Here is a 21,692-nt window from a genome sequence, read left to right on the forward strand (position 1 = left end):
CTCATCACCATTAATATTGTAAACACCTACCACGCTTTACATGACCCTTCCCCCTACCCCTTTTCTCCCCGTCACCTATCTGTCTACCTACCCCTCCCAAATCTAACTGATGTTACCTCGCTGTCTTTACAGCTCCTCTTGTATACCGTCTTAAACTGAAAAGGTATGATGGGATATAAATAAAGCTACATGTATTATTATCATTACAATGTCTCCCTCACTCTCTGACTCGCTGCTCTCTTCTGAAGACAACTGCTCTCTTTCTGGGGGGAATGAGTATGAGGAGCTCAGGGCAATATGGCACCAGGGCAATGGATGAAGGAATATCTGGATATGTGATTGTAGACACATGCTTGCCTGTTTAATGTTTGAAAGGGTTCACCATGCAGAAGTAACAGTTGCTTGAGTGGTTAGTGGGTTCCCATCAAATTCTTGGGATAGCAAACTTCATGACTATCTTTCCCTATCTATATCATCCTGTAGAAGAACAAAATTAAATTGTGGTAATGAAAACCATAAATTTATTTCATCTATGACTAATGTATATGAAATTCTTGCAATTTTTCAAATAACATTGAACATTTTTTAATTTAACTATTTAAAAAAAATTAAACATTCTAAGACATTTTATAGAAAAAAAATTCCACTATCCTAGTGACAAACCAAAATTGTCCAGAGATTTTTTGCTGTGCTCACATGTGAAGTGAGGTGCCCAATGTTTGTCTTGATTCCCAACAGATATGCCGAAATATACCTTGTAGGCATCACACATCTTAGCAGATGCTTCTTTAGTGTAAATCATATTTATTAAATTTCAAATACAAACAAAATAGTAAAACAATAATTTCAAATATAAGAAGAAAACCAAAAATTACAGAGTTAATATATAATAAACATTATCACTAAAAGCAAATATACCCAATTCCATCCCCTTTTTTCCCATTTTAGAACTGTAATTACATATTAAATAAGAACATAAGAAGTTGCCACCACTGGGTCAGACCAGAGGTCCATCGTGCCCAGCGGTCTGCTCCCGCGGCGGCCCATCAGGTCTGTGACCTGTGAAGTGGTTCCTGACCATTTCTGTAACCTACCTCTACATCTATCTGTAACCCTCAATCCCCTCATCCTTTAGGAACCTATCTAAACCTTCCTTGAAACCCTATAGTGTGCTCTGGCCTATCACAACCTCCGGAAGCGCGTTCCATGTGTCCACCACCCTCTGGGTAAAAAAAAACTTCCTCGCATTTGTTCTAAACCTGTCCCCTCTCAATTTCTCTCAATTTAATATGCGACTGTGAGTGTGTGGTGTTAATGTATCTAAATAAGGTTGCCAAATAGTAAAAAAATTGTCTTCTCTGTCTACTGTCCCATTCTGATAATTGCATACTTTCCATTGTTAAAATGTGTAACATTCTAGAACGCCAAGCTTCTTTGAAGTACTTTTTCCCTCTTATCTTGATAAATTGGCTACATAGAAAGCATAATGCATCTGCTGGATGTTGTGCCTTAGTAAAAGAGCCCCTAAATTTACTCAGTATGGGATAAATCTGAATGTTCTGTAAAAAAAAAAAAAAATTGAAATTTTAAAATATGTCCTGGACATAAAAGCAGAGTTTGAGGGGAATAATAGCCATTTTCCATACTTTTGTGTCATATGCAATTAAGAAAGAACACTTATTACACATGAACATGGTGTATTCATTATTTAAGTGGCAGACATTTATGTGGTCTCATTTATTACATTACATTACATTACATTAGTGATTTCTATTCCGCCATTACCTTGCGGTTCAAGGCGGATTACATTCAAACTAAAAACAAGAATTACATTCAAATTAAAAGGAATAGAATAAGCGATGACATATAATTTTTTAAGGTAATAAACATTGGATAAAGAGTTACCAAAGGGAAGTGGAGGTCTTTAGGAGATAAGAATAGGGTGAAATTATGGGTTTTAGATAACGTTTGATAGAAAAAAGAGTATTAGAGAGATCTAAGGGTAAATAGAGTGTTAGATATTTGGTTGGGATTGGTTGTGCTGGATAGGTTTTATGCGCTAACCTTGGCAGCTTAAGTGTTGAAAATAGCCCTTAAGTGGCCTAATGCTGAATCCACTCCCAAATGCCCCCCAATATAGCCAACCACTATATTCAGCAGTACTTAGCCAGTTAAGTGCCACAGCATATTAGCAACTAGCTCCAACCAAGTAATTTAACTGGTCAGTTGCTGGCTAAATCATTTTGAATATTGGACTGTTTGTTTTTCAGCATTTGTTGTTTTGTTTTCCCTTTTTCTTTCTGCCATGTGCCTAGCATTCTCAGCTTCTAATCTTTTCTCTTTTCTGTGTCCCACCTTGCCTCTCCATCTTTCTTCCCTTCCAACTACCAAGCTTTTCTCATCACTCCCCCTCCCCCATGTTTTCTTGTGTGGGGTAATGATTTGAGAAAATTTTCTTTTGGATTTGTCCACTGTAGAATTTAATTGTTACAAATGTTCCTTTTTCCCATTATTTTCAAATCTCCTTTGTTGAGCTCTGGTAAAAGAGTGCTATACATTTTTGAGAAGCACTTCATCTTTTTAACAGTATTTTTATGCTTTTTATACTTTCTCCTGCACCATTATATTATCTTTGTTAAATAAGCCCAAGGTCATTTAGAAAATGTTTTTTTTAATGTTCTGATCGTTTCTCAGTGAGCAGAGATGTTGTGGTTCCCACTTCCTTTTGTACTGTGGTTTTAGAAATGCCATATATTCTAAGGAGGTTCACAGATTTATACAATAAAACCTATTGGTTCTCTTGAACTAGTCATACAACCTCCTTTCAAATAAGGCCCATTATGGATTCAAACCATTCCCTTCTTTAGGGTTATTTGTAATATAATAGCACACTGAATAATGAATACTATATTTTCAAATTTCCTGAAAGGCGTGATTTCACATTGTTGAAATTGAATAATGTTATTCAATTTGCCTAGGATGGTCTGACACCTCTCCATTGTGGAGCAAGAAGTGGCCATGGTCAGGTTGTGGAAATGCTTCTTGATCGAGGAGCACCCATTCTTTCTAAAACAAAGGTATTTATATGGCATTAATATTTATTTAGCATTCTTTGAGATTATTATTGGTAGAACCTGTTAGAAATAGTTGGGCTATTCATATATTTAGAAACTTCTAGAAAATTAAAGATGTTTACAAAGAACTCTCTGATGAAACCTGCTCAGTGTACAGTGGTGGTTATGAAAACAAATAGAATGTTAGGAAAGGAATTGAGAACAAAACTCTGAATATTATAATAGCTTTTCAGCTTGGAGAAGACATGGCTCAGGGAAGATATGATAGAGATTTATAAAATATGGAGTGGAGTGGAATGGATAGACATAAATTGCTTGTATACTCTTTCCAAAAATACAAAGACTAGGGGGCATACAATGAAGCTTCTAGGTAGTAAATTTAAAAAAGATTGTTTAAAGTAATTAAACTCTGAAATTCATTGCCAGAGAATGTGGTAAAAGTGGATAGTTTAGCAGGGTTTAAAAAAGATTTGGACAAGTTTATAAAAGTCCATAAACCTTTATTAAGATGGACTTGGGAAAATCCATTGCCTTTTCCTGGGCATAAAGCAGCATAAAATCTGTTTTAATCTTTTGGGATCTTGCCAGGTACTTGTGACCTGGATTGGCCACTGTTGGAAACAGGAACTGGATTTGATGGACTTTCAGTCTTCTCAATATGGGGATACTTATGTACTTAATATTCACAACATTTTAAATTTCTAGAAGGATTTAATTTTTTAAAAGAGAATAGCTGAGTGCTTTAAAGAAGACTGCATGATTACATGTCCCTCCTTTCAACTTTCTTGCATTCTCTTTTACAGAATGGTTTGTCTCCACTGCATATGGCAACACAAGGTGACCATCTAAACTGTGTTCAACTTCTGCTTCAACATAATGTGCCTGTTGATGATGTCACTAATGACTACTTGACTGCGCTGCATGTTGCTGCCCACTGTGGCCACTTTAAAGTAGCCAAGGTTCTTCTGGACAAGAAAGCTAATCCTAATGCCAAAGCACTTGTGAGTATATTATAGATTATTATCCACTCTAAGGCATGTTCTCTGCATCCACACAGCTCCTTCCAGCATTTAGATCCTGATGTACTAAAGAGAACATCTCATTTTTCCCTACGGTAAAAGTACTTAGGACAACTTAGCACCAATTCTATAATGACTTAAAGACACACCTAAGCTACTATAAAACATTAGAACAAAGCTGTATTAGCATGTCAAAAGTTAGGCATGCCTACTTATGATGGGTACAGTGGCTGGCATAAATGAGTATGCCTAAGTGTGCCATGCAATCTTTGCAACTGATGGTATTCTATAAATTGTGCAGGTTGGTTGGTGAAATATCCATAATACATATATGCCTTCCTGAAGAGTGGGCATGGAAGCATTAGCCAGCTGGCATATTATACTTAGTATGAGCAAGTAACCAGGGTTAACATGGGAGTACTTAGGCCCAGAATCTATAAATGGCACCTAACTCGGTAGACACTTAGGAAAGCAGCACCTATCGCATGCCAATCAAAGTTAGACACCATTTGTAGAATCGCGTCTAGTGGCATCTAAATCAACTTAAGCATCAGTAGGCATGTACAGCTTAGGCGCTGGTATATTAAACTAGGGTTTTTTTGGTCTAAAATACTGGTAACTAACTCAATCCATGCCCAAACTCTGCCCCAAATCCACCTCTATCCATGTCTACCTGCTGATAGGTGCCTTGGTGTAGACGCCTCCATCGAAGTGGTAGGCACCTACCGAGTTAGGCACCCACTGGCCAATTAATTTTTTTAATTAATTTTTAATGGAACTTTACATTAACAGCACCAATGGGGGAGGGGGTGCCCATTGTATGGATTTTCATGTGGAACATGTATTTTTTGTTCTTTGTTTGATATCTTTCAATAATAAAAAAAATTGTTTCAACTAAAAAATTAAGGCTTTTACAAAGCCGCACTAGGGCCTTAACACGCGGAATAGCGCGCGCTAAATTGCCGCACGTGCTAGCCGCTACCGCCTCCTTTTGAGCAGGCCATAGATTTTCGGCTAGCGCGTGCTAATCTGGTGCATTTGCTGAAACCGCTAGTGCGGCTTTGTAAAAGGAGCCCTAAGTTAGGTGCCCTGATCTAGGTGCTTAACTGTAGGTGTCTTTTACTGAATCAGGGCTATAGGGCCAGATTCTATAAATGGCACCGAAGCACACCTACATTGTAGTAAGTGTCACTCCGTGTGGTTGTCAAACAAACAGTGCGGTTTATGAAATCACTCCTAGTAGTGCCTAAGTGGACTTAGGGATCACTAGGCATCCTTGAGGTAGATTCCAGTATATTAGGCAATACCTAAGTTTGCCATACCTATTCTCCACCCCTAACCACACTTACTTTTCAAGTAGGCGTCGTTAGGTGTCAGAGGGCACTCCACTTTGGCGCCGCAAGACACTCCCAAGAATTCCAATAATTTTTTTGATTGGCTGAAAACTGGTGCAATCTATTGCCATGCCAATTAAACTCCATTTTAAAAAGTTGCACGTGGATTCTGATTAGAGCACCTAATGGTGCATAATGCAGGTGCCCTATACACAGGAACAGGAAGTGACATGAATGCTTACTTCAGCTTAGTAAAAGGACCCCGAGTACAAAAGCTTGGATTGTGAGCCCATTAGGGACAGAGAAAGCACCAGCAAGTGGCTCTCTTGCATAGCATATAAGATAAGTTGCTCTGATGTTTTTGTGAAAAGCTTTTTGAAGTTAAAAATGTTTTCTAATAAGATTCAACCCCTTTTTAATGAGAATGAGATATTCATCATGAATAATGTTGTGAAGAGAAGCTGTTGTATGCAGACTGATGACGAGGTGATAGCTGGCTATTAGTTGCTAGCATATATGTTTTCTGACAACAACCACTTCTGAATAGACTTATGCATACTGAATAGGTTCAGGTGTTTTTGAGTAGAAGTTATTTATGAGATATTCTGTAAAGCATGGCACCGAATTTCAATCGTGTATTGTATATCTGAAATGGGGCACAGCCAGGACTATGTCATGGGCATTCCAGAAAAATGCACACAGGTTTACAGAATTTGCCCAAAGCTTGTCTAAGTTGGGTGCCAACATGTACAACTGATTGATAGCTATAAGTATGGCGCCAAAAGCTATTCTATGAAGGGCTCTCTTCATAGAATAGTGTTTAGAATTCAGTTTTTTGGGTGTTGAAAATTCAGCACCATTTATTGAATTCCTCTTATGCCACTTGCACCCCGCTGTCACTTGCACGGGTGTGTTTCTGCATGCAAGTGCTAGTAATCTGAACATTTACCTGGTTAAGGAGAGCACCCAGTTACAGAACTGCCCTTCACATATTTTGCAATATAATCAAATTTCGAAAAAATAATCTGTTTTCGTGGAATTAGATGTAGTTTTAATTCAGACTGAAGCATTCCCATCTGCTGTCTTCTATTAATTCTGAACAATGATGTGCAGATTGATTTGGGACAGAGGTGCAGCATTTGTAGACAGAAGATTCTCAGTATTAAAACATCCCTTTTCTTAACAGAACGGTTTTACACCTCTTCATATTGCCTGCAAGAAGAATCGTACAAAAGTCATGGAACTCTTGCTGAAACATGGAGCCTCTATTCAAGCAGTTACAGAAGTAAGATATGATCTCACTTGTATAAACTTCTGCTGTTTATAAACATGATCATATTGAAGAATTAGATTTATATTCCCATTGGAACTTGTCACACTGCATTATTTAACCACTCTGTGTCTTAACAATATGGGATCCTTTTTTTTTTTACCTAAAATGTTATCAGTTGGAACATGTTAGTCTGACAGGTTTCATTTACTTTTGTGTTGAAAGACTGAGATGGATTAGAGCAGAAAAGATCTTTGTAATGTCTTTTCCTGAGTGAGTACTGAGAGCAGATGAACACTCTGTGGGTAAGAGAACATTGTTTTTTTGTTGTTGTTTTTTTAAAATTCTTTATTAATTTTCCAAAACTACAACAGTGCAATACAACCAATGCAACTCATAGTAATGCAATAAAAGCACATTCATCTTTCTCATGTTCATAATCATCCTTCCCCCCCAACCCATACACCCAAACAATTATCATTGTCAAGAAAATTATCAAGAGAACATTGTTTTGCTGGGAAATGTAGGAATTTAGTTTGAGACTAGAGATAAATTATGAGTTTAGTGATTGAAACACTCTTCTGTCCAAGTACAAACAAGTTACCGTATTTTCACGCAAATAACGCGCACCCGTGTAAAACGCGCACACGGGTATAGCGCGCAGAAATCACGATGATATGTACAAAAACTTTTGTATACCGCGCTCACGGGTATACCGCGCATGATGCCCGACGCTCCTTTCGCCCGCCCTGACATTCCGTGCGCTGTCCCGACTCTCCGTTCACCCCCCCTGACTTCCGTGCACTGCCCTGACTTTCCGTGCACTGTCCCCCCTTGAAGTCCTGTCCCCCCTTGAAGGTCTGTCCCCATCCTGAAAGCCTGATGCCCCCCCCCGACGTCCGATACATCCCCCCCCCCGGCAGGACCACTCGCACCCCCACCCCGAAGGACCGCCGACTCCCCAACAATATCGGGCCAGGAGGGAGCCCAAACCCTCCTGGCCACGGCGACCCCCTAACCCCACCCCGCACTACATTACGGGCAGGAGGGATCCCAGGCCCTCCTGCCCTCGACGCAAACCCCCGCCCCCCATCGACCGCCCCCCCCCAAGAACCTCCGCCCGTCCCCCAGCCGACCCGCGCCCCCCCTGGCCGACCCCCACGACACCCCCACCTGCCTTCCCCGTACCTTTGTGTAGTTGGGCCAGAAGGGAGCCCAAACCCTCCTGGCCACGGCGACCCCCTAACCCCACCCCGCACTACATTACGGGCAGGAGGGATCCCAGGCCCTCCTGCCCTCGACGCAAACCCCCCCCCCCCCCCCAACGACCGCCCCCCCCAAGAACCTCTGACCGCCCCCCCCAGCTGACCCGTGACCCCCCTGGCCGACCCCCACGACCCCCCACCCCCCTTCCCCGTACCTTTGGTAGTTGGCCGGACAGACGGGAGCCAAACCCGCCTGTCTGGCAGGCAGCCAACGAAGCAATGAGGCCGGATTGGCCCATCCGTCCTAAAGCTCAGCCTACTGGTGGGGCCTAAGGCGCGTGGGCCAATCAGAATAGGCCCTGGAGCCTTAGGTCCCACCTGGGGGCGCGGCCTGAGGCATATGGTCGGGTTGGGCCCATGTGCCTCAGGCCGCGCCCCCAGGTGGGACCTAAGGCTCCAGGGCCTATTCTGATTGGCCCACGCGCCTTAGGCCCCACCAGTAGGCGGAGCTTTAGGACGGATGGGCCAATCCGGCCTCATTCCTTCGTTGGCTGCCTGCCGGACAGGCGGGTTTGGCTCCCGTCTGTCCGGCCAACTACCAAAGGTACGGGGAAGGGGGGTGGGGGGTCGTGGGGGTCGCCAGGGGTGTCGCGGGTCGGCTGGGGGGAGGGGTGTTTGCGTCGAGGGCAGGAGGGCCTGGGATCTCTCCTGCCCGTAATGTAGTGCGGGGTGGGGGATAGGGGGTCGCCGTGGCCAGGAGGGTTTGGGCTCCCTTCTGGCCCGATATTGTCGGGAAGTCGGCGGTCCTTCGGGGTGGGGGTGCGAGTGGGCCTGCCGGGGGGGGATGTATCGGACGTCGGGGAGTCGGCCGGGCAAGAGGGCTTGGGCTCCCTCTTGCTCCGATCGTGGATGCGGGTGTGGGTGGGAGCGCGTGCGAGCGGTCGTTCGGGGTGGGGGTGCGAGTGGTCCTGCCGGGGGGGGGGATGTATCGGACGTCGGGGAGTCGGCCGGGCAAGAGGGCTTGGGCTCCCTCTTGCTCCGATCGTGGATGCGGGTGGGAGCGCGTGCGAGCGGTCGTTCGGGGTGGGGGTGCGAGCGGTCCTGCTGGGGGTGAATCGGGCGTCGGGCGGGGTGGGAACTATGTTTAAAAACTTTTGTATACCGCGCTCATGCATATAACGCGCGAGGGGTATGCGCGGTAGGTAAAAACGCGTATAACGCGCGCGTTATATGCGTGAAAATACGGTACTACAACGGCTACTTATGAAAATGGAAAAAGTAACTGATCTTGTTCCTTCATCATGACCAAATGGCGGTCCAGCAGGAATATTTCTTTGCTTTTGTGCTTTAAAGTGACTGGTGCGTGCTCATAAAATCGTGCATATAACGGCTGCTCATCAAGGGATAAGGGCAGGCGATAAATAAACAAACAAAAAAACCCAAAATATAAAAACTTTAGTAGTTGCAACCTAAGCACAGTACCAGGCAGAGCTTTGGATTCTTGCTCAGAAATAGCTAAGAAGAAAAAAAAAAAATTAAACTGAATCAGGTTGGGCAGACTGGATGGACCATTTGGGTCTTTATCTGTCATCATCTACTATGTTATGTAACTTTAATTAAAAAAAGAAACACCTCATGCTACTCCAGTGGATTCCTGCAGGTGGCAGGCATTTCATTCTACCCTTGAGTTCATATTTCCCTAAACATGGGTTAAAGCTAAGTATCTTCTGTAGATAAGCCATCCCGAAAAACCTTACATCTTTTTTCATTTTGTGTGGCCAAGCTCTCTCTCTATCTCTTAACCATTCCCTCCCCAAATTCTATGTGCCCAACTATCTTTTATTTTATGGTGTTCGGTATTTTCTCTGCAGTTGATGTGTTGCTTCTAATTTTGGAGTACAGGAACTAAATGTTCCTGTCACTAAATCTGAGGAGCCTGGTTTGCCCTATTTGACTACTGAAGCATTAAGTAAGCCAGTCATGCAGTCACTTTTGTCATTTTCTCTAATACCCTTGGATGAATTTCATCTGGACTTGGTGCTTTATTAACCTTTATATGGGACAGATAATTATGCTTTCCTGGGTTATGAAATTTTCACTGCCCCAGATGTGTGGATCTAGTAACCTTGTCAGATTATTTATACCAAAAGTAATGGAGGTGAAAAGATTAGAATGGTATGCTCTGTGGAATACTCAGAATTTCCATAGATATTCTTTATAGTGAATTTGAATTTCCAAAAATGTGTTTGTATGTATGAAATACAAAAAGACTGTGTTTGTGTGTGCAAGAGAAGATAAGGCTTTTTGAGAGGGAGAGAAGGTTTCTTTATAAGAAGGCATCAATGTAAATAACGCAAGAAGGTGCCTTTTCTTGGCCTATTTTATAAAGACTGGAAGAACAGAGAAGGTGAAAATCACTACGAAACACTCCAAGAGAGGAGCAAAAGTGAGGAGCAGGAAAGTACTGGTAGTCTCCAAATCATGGGTCAATTATAGCAGGAATCAAAGAAGCAGCTAAAAATGTGTATTATTATGTCCAAAGGTTAAATGAAAGTAGATCAGACTCAACGCGGACTTTATAGAATCAGGGTCTTAGTGCTCATCCCATCTGAAGTTTGTAGTTAATTCCAGTTGATTTGAATTAGGCAATTATAAATTAGGGATAATATTTTTGGATAATTATCCTGTGGGTTTTTTAAAATTGATTACACTGGACAACAAAGTTTTTGCTTCATCAACACTTTCGGATGTATCTTACAGATTTTTGGCTACTGATCATGAAAATCACATTTAAATTACGTATCAAGTGGGGTCACGTGATGCTGAGCTAGAGAGCTTTAACTCCCGAACCCACCTCTCAGTATTGGCATACTTCTTGCTTCAAATAGCCCTATTCAGCCCTATCAGTTGGTTGCGGAGTGGGTCAATAGGTTGTTTTGTGTTTCCCTGCCTACACAGCTGTTATGGCCTCAAAATCTTTGTGCAAAGAGAAGGAGAAAGTTAAGCCCGCGGAGCCCAAGATGGCGGATGGGGATGGCCCGGAGAGCCCCACGGTGAAATCCGTGTGGCTGCAGGAGTTTGTGACCGAAGTGAAAAGGGCGATTAAATCCTCTTTAGATCAGAGTCTCCAGGCTATTGCTGAGAAATTGAAGGTTGTAGATGGGCGGTTGGAGTCGCTGACTGGCGAGTTCTCCGCCTGCTGCCAAAGAGTATCGACGCTGGAGGATGGCATGGCCCAGGTACAGACTTCGCAACAGGCGACACAGGGAAAACTTCAGCTCCTAGAGGATAAGATAGATGATCTGGAGAATCGCTCCCGACGCGGGAATTTGCAGCTCATGGGACTACCGGAGAGTATTTTGGAGTCTGAGTTCCGAGGGTTCTTAGAGCGCTGGTTGATGGATGCACTGACCCTGGATTCCACGGCAGGTCTGGTATGTATTGAACGTGCGCACTGGCTTGGGCCCAAACGTTCCCCCTCAGAGAAGCCCCATGTTGTGATTCTTAAACTTTTAAATTATGTTCACAAAATGGACATACTGCATGCAATTTGCCTGAGGGGGCCCCTTCGCTAAGAGAACAAGACAGTTTTGTGCTTCCAGGACTATTCACCGAGGGTATCTGGTCAGCGCCAAGCGTATGCTTCTCTCTGCGCTGATCTCCACCGCAAACATATGCAGTTTGCTCTCTTGTATCTGGCCAAGCTGAAGATCTTTTACGAAGACAAGTCTCATTATTTTGATCAACTGACAAATGCCACCCACTTTGTGGTTCAAATGGCTTTTCCTTCTACAAGCTCGGCACCCCAGTCATGCTCCTGGACTGTTAACGGTTCTACTTGCTCTTTGGTTCTTCTGGTTGGCCTTGAGCCGCTGTTTTGGGGCTCCTGCTGGGCTTTTCCCTGAGGTTAATCCGGTGGCGATTGTGCCTGCAGTGCTACCAGGACAGATTTTTGACTTCTTTCCTGCTTGCCTTTCTGTGGACCCCTGACTGTCCTGGTCTATCTTTAGTTTTCTACTGTTTTCGCCTTTCATAGTGAGGGATCCGCGCAGCGGCTCCTGTTGTAGTTTGGGTTTTTTTGCCTATGGCTTGAAGCGGGTGAGCCGCCTGCGCTGTGGACCCAGCTGCTTTGAGGGCTGTATTTGCTTGTCCGGCTCTGTTGGATGAGCTTTGACGGTGTATTTTCTCCTCTGCCCTGCTACTCACTTTTGACTGTCATCGAGTCATTTATGGACTGCACTTTTGAAGCCTACACACTGTTTCTTTGCTGTGTTTGTTTTGGGGTACTTGTGCTCCAAAGGCAGTGGGTTTAGGGGTACTTGTCTGGGTATTCACTTGGGGTACACTTGGGGATTGAGTAAGTGACTGTTTTTCTGGTGTGTTGCTTGGGGTATGCATGTGGTAGTGATGGTGCATCGGGCGGGTGAGTTGTGGATGGGAACTTCTGATAGTCACGTTTCTACAGTCAGTTATATGTCGGTTGGTGATTTCTTGTTCTGGAGAGGTTTGGGCGGGTATGTTGAGTTAGGCTTGTGATTTTGAGGGTGGGTTTTGCTTGCATCGGCTGGTTGGCATGAGAGGTATGTGGGAACTGTTTCTAACTTTGCTGTGGGGTGCTTGCATATCCAAGGGGCTTTTTAGACTAGTTTGTTCTCCTCATTGGTGCTGCCTCTTCTATGCTTGCACCACCTGCGTTTTGACTGGGCTCTTGGTAGGTCATGAGTGTCAGCTGTTTACGGGCAGTACTCGATCGATTTTTGGGTCTGGAGAGGGGGGATCTGGGTGGCTATGGGCTACCCTGGGTTGTCAAAACTTCAAAGAATTATAACTGAGTGGTATAAATAATCAATATACAACAGAAGTCAATACTCCACTCATATGAAGAGGTCTCAATTCAGTCAACTCTTATTGAACTAGTTATGTAATCAAGTTTAAAACATACTATTCATGCAGGAAAGGCCTCAGAAATAAGGAGTACTATGCTTCTGGTCTCATGGACAATCACTGCCAGCATAGATGTAATCCATGTACATACTCCATACTGCAATCACTGGCCAAAAACCTGCTCCATGTGTATTATTTTTTTATTTTTTTATTCTTTTATATTTGTGTTTTTGTACTACTGTTTTAAACTTTTTAATAACCTTTTTTTTTTTATAATTTTAGTTATATTTATATCTTGTGGCTAGTATGTTCCACAAGGAATATCTGAGTAAAGACCACTTCAGTGTTTGAAAAAAACTAACAAGAATTTACTTATCTTTGGTATTTTTAGTTTTTCTATTTTCACTCAGATTTTGTTTATTCTGTGCCGTCTCAGACTGCTGGGACCAGGACTGGAGCTTTTCAATGCTCTCGGGGCTAGAGCCGGAGCTGACGCGGCCGGCGTTTCACAAACCGCTAATTTGTCCGCTGCTTCAGGGCCAATTTCAGGGCACAGTAGTATTGCCTCTTGGTATTCTGTCAGAGATTTTCAAACATTACCCCGGGTTGTCCTCAGGGACATCAGTGTTTCTGGGGTAGTATGGGGGATTTCCTTGAAGGTGGCGGGAGGGGTTGGGGGGTGTCCTTTGTTGTTGTTTTTTTTTTTCTTTTGAATTGTTTTCAGTTTGTTTCCTTTTCTTTTTGTTCAGGAGAATGGCTGGGGGTGGCTTTCCTGTGGTTTGCTGCACCCTTTTAGCATCCTAGCATTCTTTATCACTACTTTGCAGTGGTCGCTTCTTAGGTGGGTCTGTAGGCTGGGGCGGCCCCACCTTACTCTTGTTTTGTTGCTTATTTTTCCCTTGATCTTTGTCTTTCGGTGACTATTATGGTCAAACTGATATCTTGGAATGTTAATGGGGTTATCTCACCTGTTAAGAGACAAAAGATTTTACAGACTTTGAATCATCATAAGGCGGATTTTGCCTTTTTAGAGGAGACGCACCTGACCTCTCTAGAACATGAGAAATTTAATGGGTGGTGGGTGGGTCGGGTGATAGAGGCCAAAGCGGTTCATTGCAAGGCTGGAGACTTGATTTTAATTCGGAAGACCTTTGATGTGCAGGATGTGTATCCGGACCCTTCTGGGCATTTTGTTTTGGCCCATATTGTTCTGAACCGCACGTCTTTGCTTCTCTGCAATATTTATGCTCCGAATGTTTATGAGTGATCCTTCTACAGCACTTTGTTTAAGGCCTTGAATCGATGTCATCAGGGACGTGCCAGAGTAAATCAGGGCAGTAGAAGGGCCCGAAGCAGCGTGTGAAGACTGCTGCACACGCTGCTGGAATCACCAGCTTTGTAGTCGGGACCGTGGGAAGGGAAAGGGGGTAGAGGAAAGGCTAATGCTGCTGCACAGGGCACCCATTAATGTAACGGGCTTGCTTTCGGGAGGGGGTAGGGAGTCAGAAGGTAATACAGATAAATACAGGTAGGCAGGGGGCCAGGGAGAAAGACAGAGAGACATACAGAAAGAAAGACAGGGGGCCAGGGACAGAGACAGACATAAAGAAAGACAAACAGACAGGGGGCCAGAGAGACAACAGATAAATACAGGTAGGCAGGAGGGCCAGGGAGAAAGACAGAGAGACATACAGAAAGAAAGACAGGGGGCCAGGGAGACAGATAGAATAAACAGAGACAGACAGCAGAGAAAGAGAGAAAGAAACCTCCCCCTACCCAGACAAACACTAGCCAAGGATAGAGAGAGAGAAAGAATGACAGACAGGGAGCCAGAGAGACAGACAGACAGACATCTATTCTAGCACCCGTTAATTTAACGGGCTTAAAGACTAGTTCTTAATATAGGCCTATTGCTCACATTATAGTCAGTGGGAAATGATATTTGTGCTTATTTTGAAGTGGTCTATCATCACCAGTTTGTTTTAGGAAGCAAACCTGTTGGAAAAATTTGTTGTGCAGTGTTAGTTTTTTTTTTCTTATAATGTTTCTCTCCTCCCATTCTATTTGATACTGGGTAAAGAAATGTTTGTGTTTCTTTGTTTATTAACTGTGTATGTGAAATTTCATCACCTATTTCCTATGTGTAGGAATTATTATTAGTCTTATTGGATATTGTATTTCTGTTTTTGCTTGAAAAATTAATAAATATATAGTTTTTAAAAACCCTTGCCATATCACTGCAATATATCCCTAAGCAAGCATGAAAGGGTAGGGTGAAGTGTCCTCTTATCACAAAATATACATCAAGTGAGCCTTCTGGAGTCACATATAGACAGTGACGTAGTGAGGGTAGGAAGCACCCAGGATGCTGAGGCCCCCCCCATCCTCCCTCCTCGCCCCCCTCCCCCGCTGTGTGTGTGTACCCCATCCCTTCCCCTGTACCTCGTTAACTTCCCCAGCATGAGCAGCATCTCCAACTTGCAGCCTGCACCGACCTCGGCTCTCTCTCTAATGTCACTTCCTGGGCACCCAGCTCCTTTTTATTTGTCCTCATTTCTATTTTGACCAAGTCTGGAAAAATAGATTTTAAATTAAAAAAAAAAAATGTGACCCATTTGAATTGCTACCAGAATATTATGGGACACAAAAGAAGCACTCTAGAGATTTCAAAATCTTTCATTTTATCCATTGTTCAACTTTACTGTTTTGCAAGTGAATAATGTTGCCTACAACTTGGGGAACAAATGTTAAAATTAAGGCAGTAATTGAACCTAGCCGACCAAAAGTCAGATAGCCTAGAATATTTTTCCATGGTTTCATTGTATAAAAAATATGACATAAGCTCTACAGTAGAACAAACAAGTGAAAGTTCTTTACTAAGGTAGTTTTTAATATAATGTTTTGAGCTGGCTTCTGCCCCACCACTGAGGTCTACCACAAAAACTATTTTTGAGTACCACCAGGAAGGGAATGTTTTGCTGGTTCCCACAATCCCAAACATTTCTTGACTTCAGGAGTTTTATCATAAGTGAGTTATGTCCCAAACAATCTAGATGAAAAGGAAGATTTGGCTTTATGGTGTGCAATATATATGTAGTAATTATTAATTGCTGATCCAGGATGTTAATTTGTGGCATATGTGTTTCATTTACCATATGATTCAATAATTTTTACTGATTTGGGGACCACAGTAGATCTTTAACAGAAAGACAGTATCACTTTTAAAAGTTCCTACAATAAATACTGTGGAAGAAACTTTAAAACTTAAAAAAATTTGTTCTGCATAGAGCTGCCATTATAGAATTCACACTCGGCATACATCATCCCAGTGCATTTATTGAATTTACCCCATAGTGGATAATTTCATAACAAAGTACCTATAAAAATATCCAAAAAGATGGCTAGTTTATGAATGCAATATACTGTATACACTCAACTATAAGTCGATCTCATGTATAAGTCGAGGGCAGTTTTGAGACTCAAAAAAGGCCAAAATCGGTGTGACCCTTGTATAAGTCGAGGCCACATAGAGAGCCAAGTGGTAGATGGTTCCAGCATTTTACTAAATGATATTGGATGGATAGGGTAATTTCATGGTAGACTTTATATTGTTGCATGCTGGAATTTTAATTAGAAAAGATTTCTGGTTGAATATCTGTTGGAGGCACCCTGGAGTAGGACGACCAACTCTGTTAGGTAGTCGGGGGCATTCCCTCTCTGGATCTTAAAGGCAGCAATGCCCAATTTAAACTTGATCCTTGTGGTTATCAGCAGCCAATGTAGTTTCATATAGCAGTGCTGCAGGTTTCTGATTTCCAAAGTCTTACCGCTGCATTTTGAGCTAGTTGTAGATGCAATAGCAACATTTTAGAACAAAGATCTAGTGTTATATTACAATAGTCTAGTCAAGATAGGATTAGGGTTTGCACTAACATTCGGAAAGCCTCTATTTTAAAGTATTTTCTGATGGATCTTAGCTTTCTCATAACAAGGAAAGATTGTTTTATTATCCACTATACATGGCTTTTCATGGATAAAAATGGTTATCAATTTCTACTTCTAAGATTCGGCATTGTAGTTCTAATGGAAAGTCTGTGTTGTCTACTGTGATCCTTAGAGCGTAGTGTGGGTCAGGCAAGGGTCCTAGCCAAAGGAATTTGGTTTTGTTCTTACTTACCATATTTTTGCTCCATAAGATTCACTTTTTTCCACTCAAAAGACCTGAGCAGGAGAGAGCAGGGATGGGCATCGACATGGCAGATGAGGTTCAACATGGATTGTGTAAAGTTGCATGTCGGTAACAAAAATCTCATGCATGAATACAGGATGTCCGGGTACTTGGAGAGACCTCCCAGGAAAGGGACTTGGGAGTTCTGATCGACAAGTCGATGAAGCCGTCCACATAATGTGCGGCAGCAGCAAAAAGGTCAAACAGAATGCTAGGAATGATAAAGAAGGGGATCACGAACAGATCAGAGAAGGTTATCATGCCGCTGTACCGGGCCATGGTGCGCCCTCACCTGGAGTACTGCATCTAGCACTGGTCGCCGTACATGAAGAAGGACAGGGTGCTACTTGAAAGGGTCCAGAGAAAAGCACTAAGATGGTTAAGGGGTTGGAGGAACTGCCGTATAGTGAAAGATTAAAGAAACTGAGCCTCTTCTCCCTCAAACAGAGGAGATTGAGAGGGGACATGATCGAAACATTCAAGGTACTGAAGGGGATAGACTTAGTAGATAAGGACAGGTTTTTCACCCTCTCCAAGGTAGGGAGAATGAGAGGACACTCTCTAAAGTTGAAAGGGGATAGATTCCGTACAAACATAAGGAAGTTCTTTTTCACCCAGAGAGTGGTAGAAAGCTGGAATGCTCTTCCGGAGGCTGTTATAGGGGAAAACATCCTCCAGGGATTCAAGACAAAGTTAGACAAGTTCCTGCTGAACAAGAATGTGCGCTGTTAGGGCTAGTCTCGGTTAGGGTGCTGGTCTTTGACCAGAGAGCTGCCGCGTGAGCGGACTGCTGGGCCTGATGGACCATTGGTCTGACCCAGCAGCAGCAATTCTTATGTTCTTATGGAAAAAAGTGTGCGTCCTATGGAGCAAATGCCCCCCCCCGTCCCCGTTAGCTTATTTAGACCACCGATCACCCCTTGCCCACTGCTGCTGCTACTCGTCACTCACTCGCCGCTAGAAGTAGAGGAAGGGAAAGGCCAGGTGGGTGCAGCAATTGCACACCGCCGGCCCAGAAGCCTTACCCCTGAAGTCAATTCTGATGTCGGAGGACCTTCTCTCTGATGTAAGAATTGATTTCGGGGGTATGGCTTCTGGGATGGTGGCGTGCAATCGCTGCACCCGCCTGGCCCATCCCAGCAATTCATTCTATTCAGAGGGAGAGAAGCACCACTGGCTTCCTGCTCATCCCATGCTCTCGGGCCGCAGCGAGGCTATGGCTTGCAGTGCCACACTGACTGGAGTTCGACTCACTGCTGAGCCAGACGTCCCCCCACCACCACTGCTGCTTCATCCCACATGGAGCCCTCAACCTTCGGTGACGTGTTCTCACAGGCGGCAGCAGAGGGAGGTAATTAAATCCAGCAGGCGGGCAGGCTTGGGTGGGGAAGAGGACAAAGGCTGGAAGGCAATGAAGGGAATATAGGAGGGAGGGAGGAAAGGACAATTGTTGGGCCTGATGAAGGAAAGAAAGAAATCACCAGACAGCGGGAGAGGAAGAGGATAAAGGCTAGAAGGCATTGAGGGAGACATAGGAAGGAGGGAGAGAGGAAGGGACAAATGTTGGGCCTGAGAAAGAGGGGGGGAGAGGACAAAGGCTGGAAGGCAGTGAGGGGAACATAGGAGGGAGGATGGGAAGGAGGGAGGAAGGGACAATTGTTGGGCCTGAGGAAGGAAAGAAAGAAATCACAAGACAAAAAAGGTAGGAAAAATAATTTTATTTTCAAGTGTCAGTTTTGAGAATTTATATCTGCTGTCTATATTTTGCACTATATTTGTCTATTTTTCTATAGTTGTTACTGAGGTGGCATTGCATATTTTAAAAAGTCATCTGCCTTGACATCTGTGCCCTGTCCCTGCCTACCACTAGACCACCAGAGGGGGGACAGGTTACAGAGCTTGACAGGGAGGGGGGACAGGGTGCAGAGCCTGGCAAGGAGTGTGGGGTTGGGTGCAGAGCCTGGCAGGGAGAATTTGGCTCAGAATGTTTTTTTTCTTATTTCCTCCTCTAAATCTAGGGTGCATCTTATGGTCAGGTGCATCTTATTGAGCGGAAAAATATGATAGTTTGAGGTAGTGGATCAAGGTTCAGTTTTCTATGATTTGGACACAATTTTTGACAGCGGTGAGGGTATTAACTAATGCAGCCATTACAGGTAGTATGACCATTATGTTGTCCGCATAGGTGAAATGTTTTATTCATGTGAGATCTAGGTCTATTCCCAAAGATTGCATTAGAAGGTTGAATACTGGTGGCAAAAGTGAGGATCCTTGGGGTACCCTGCTTAGAGGGTGCCAGCTATCAGAAAGTTCTCCATCCTTAAGTATCACATAGTATCGAGTAGTGCTTCCTGGTTGATGGAAAAAAAATTTTATTCAATGTGACTAGGCCTATTGAATTGATTTTTCGATTCACTTTTTCTGCCCAATCAGGTGTTTGTTTTTTCAAATGGCCTTGTAGGCTTATTTTTGTAGCATTTTCACCCACCCCACTCCCCTTTGCCCTCTCTAACCCCACACTAGTGCTGTGGTGTAAACAAAAAAAAAATACTTCTCTCTCTTTTAGGCCCTAGTTCAGCTCTGGCAGGATACACATTTCAAATCTGATATATTGTAATCACAAAACAGAAAATAAAATTATTTTTTCTACCTTTTGTTGTCTGGTCATTTTATTATTCAAATCATGTTGGTCCTAGGCTCTGGTTTCTGTTTGTCTTCTGTTAACTTCCTCACCAGGGTCTCCTGACTTACATACCACATAGTGTTGAGTACTGCTGCCCAATACATGGAAAAAAATTTTATTTGATGTGATTTGGCCTTTTGAAATGATTTTTCGATTCAATTTGATTCACTTTTCATGCCCAATAGGGCATTGTTTTCAAATGGCCTTTTGCTGTCTGGTCATTTTATTATTCAAATCATGTTGGTCCCAGGCTCTAGTTTCTATTTGTCTTCTGTTAACTTCCTCACCAGGGTCTCCTGCCCATTTGATGTTTTCTTCTTTCTCCGTGCTCACCATTCATCTTTCATTTCTGTACCTTCCCTTCCACTGCCATATCTAATATTTTTGTTTCTTTCCCACTGTCTACTATCTCTCTTTCTCCCTCCCTGCCTGCCTTGGGCCCAAGGTTAAATCTCTCTATTCTCCTCTATGCAGCATCTCTCCCTTCCTCCCCTCCATTATCATGTGCAACATTTCTTTCACTCTCCCCATGCATCATCTATCCCTGATCTCCACCCTATATCCAACATTTTTATCTCTCTTTTCCCCATGTATGTCTCCCTCCCCTCCACCATATGCAAGATTTCACCCTCTCATCCCTTTCTACCTCTTTGTTGCATCTCTCCCTTCATCTCCTCCACCCCAAGTCCAACAATTCTTCCTTTCTCCTCTCTCCCCCATGTGCAGTAGCTTTCCATCCCTCCTATCTTCCTGTACATCAGCTTTTCCATCTTTCCCTCCTATCCCCCTGTGCAGCACTTCCCGACTGACACCCCCATCCCCATGAGACCTCAACTTTCAAGCCTCTCAAAGCAGCAGCAGCAGCGGTGAACAAGCCTCTTGCGGCTTCCCTCTGTTGCATCATCAGTGATGTCACCAGGGAAGGCCTCAGCAAGGCAGGGCAGGAGTAGCCTGTTCAGGGTGCTGCCTCTGCCCACTGGTCACTGCCATTGCTGCTGCCACTTTAGGAGGCCTGGAGGTATTGTCCAGGACTCACTGAATCAGGGGAAACCGGGAGCTGCCCCAACCGGGAGCTGCCCCAACAGAAACCCTGCCTTTCCACCGCAGGGAAGGACATCGGGTCGGCGTGGGAGACCAGCTCCGCCTCTCGACACCCCCTGCGGTCTTACACAGACGATCTCCAGCCTCTTCAGGGCAGCTCCACTGAAACCAGGAGCTGCCCCAACAGAAACCCTGTCTTTCCACTGCAGGGAAGGACATTGGGTTAGCATGGGAGACCAGCTCTGCCTCTCGATGCCCCCTGCGGCCCTGCACAGATGCTCTCCAGCCTCTTCAGGGCAGCTCCACTGAAACTGGGAGCTGCCCCAACAGAAACCCTGCCTTTCCACCGCAGGGAAGGACATTGGGTCAGCATGGGAGACCAGTTCCGCCTCCCGATGCCCCTGCGGCCCTGCACAGACGCTCTCCAGCCTCTTCAGGGGTGGGGTGGATTCCAATAGGTGTTAGAACTGTTACCAAGACCTAGAGTGTACTGCTAAGAAAAAGTTCCTAATTAAGACTTGCCCCAGACGAACTATGTGAGATCTGGGCTGAGGGAATTAACTCCCTCAACATAACCAATACGATCAGAATTCAATTACTCTTAAGGGCCGAGCAAACTGCTCAGTATCACTTAAGTAATCCAAAAATTGACTATCACTTAAAAATCTCAAAAATTAGGTCAGGCCAGGAAAATCAATATAGTTATTGCAATAGGATGGTGTCACATTAATCTGCAATCATGAATTTACTACTGATTCTATTGATCTACTTAACAACCGGTTGCATTAAGGATATTAATGCACTCTATCCACAACTACAAATAGTCCATTACCCCGAAGAACCTATCAGGCTCCTAACTAACCAACGGGAAGATAGAGAAAATCTTATTAATGTAATTGCTAGCAAACGAAGACACCAACGTGCCCTCAAAAAAAGGACAAGGGAAATAAAACC

General features: G+C 43.7%; 1 protein-coding gene across 4 annotated transcripts in view; it reads left to right on the plus strand.

The window, feature by feature from the left end:
• ANK3 (ankyrin 3) overlaps positions 1-21,692 on the plus strand; it is a 972,780-nt gene that overhangs the window by 631,259 nt on the left and 319,829 nt on the right. For all 4 annotated transcript variants that reach the window (XM_033941649.1, XM_033941646.1, XM_033941647.1 and 1 more), the window contains 3 exons: positions 2,979-3,077; positions 3,878-4,075; positions 6,614-6,712. In XM_033941649.1, coding sequence (XP_033797540.1) covers positions 2,979-3,077; positions 3,878-4,075; positions 6,614-6,712 — 396 coding nt within the window. The remainder of the gene's footprint in view (positions 1-2,978; positions 3,078-3,877; positions 4,076-6,613; positions 6,713-21,692) is intronic.

This window comes from Geotrypetes seraphini, chromosome 4, assembly GCF_902459505.1.
Source record: "Geotrypetes seraphini chromosome 4, aGeoSer1.1, whole genome shotgun sequence".
Classification (NCBI taxonomy): Eukaryota; Metazoa; Chordata; class Amphibia; order Gymnophiona; family Dermophiidae; genus Geotrypetes; species Geotrypetes seraphini.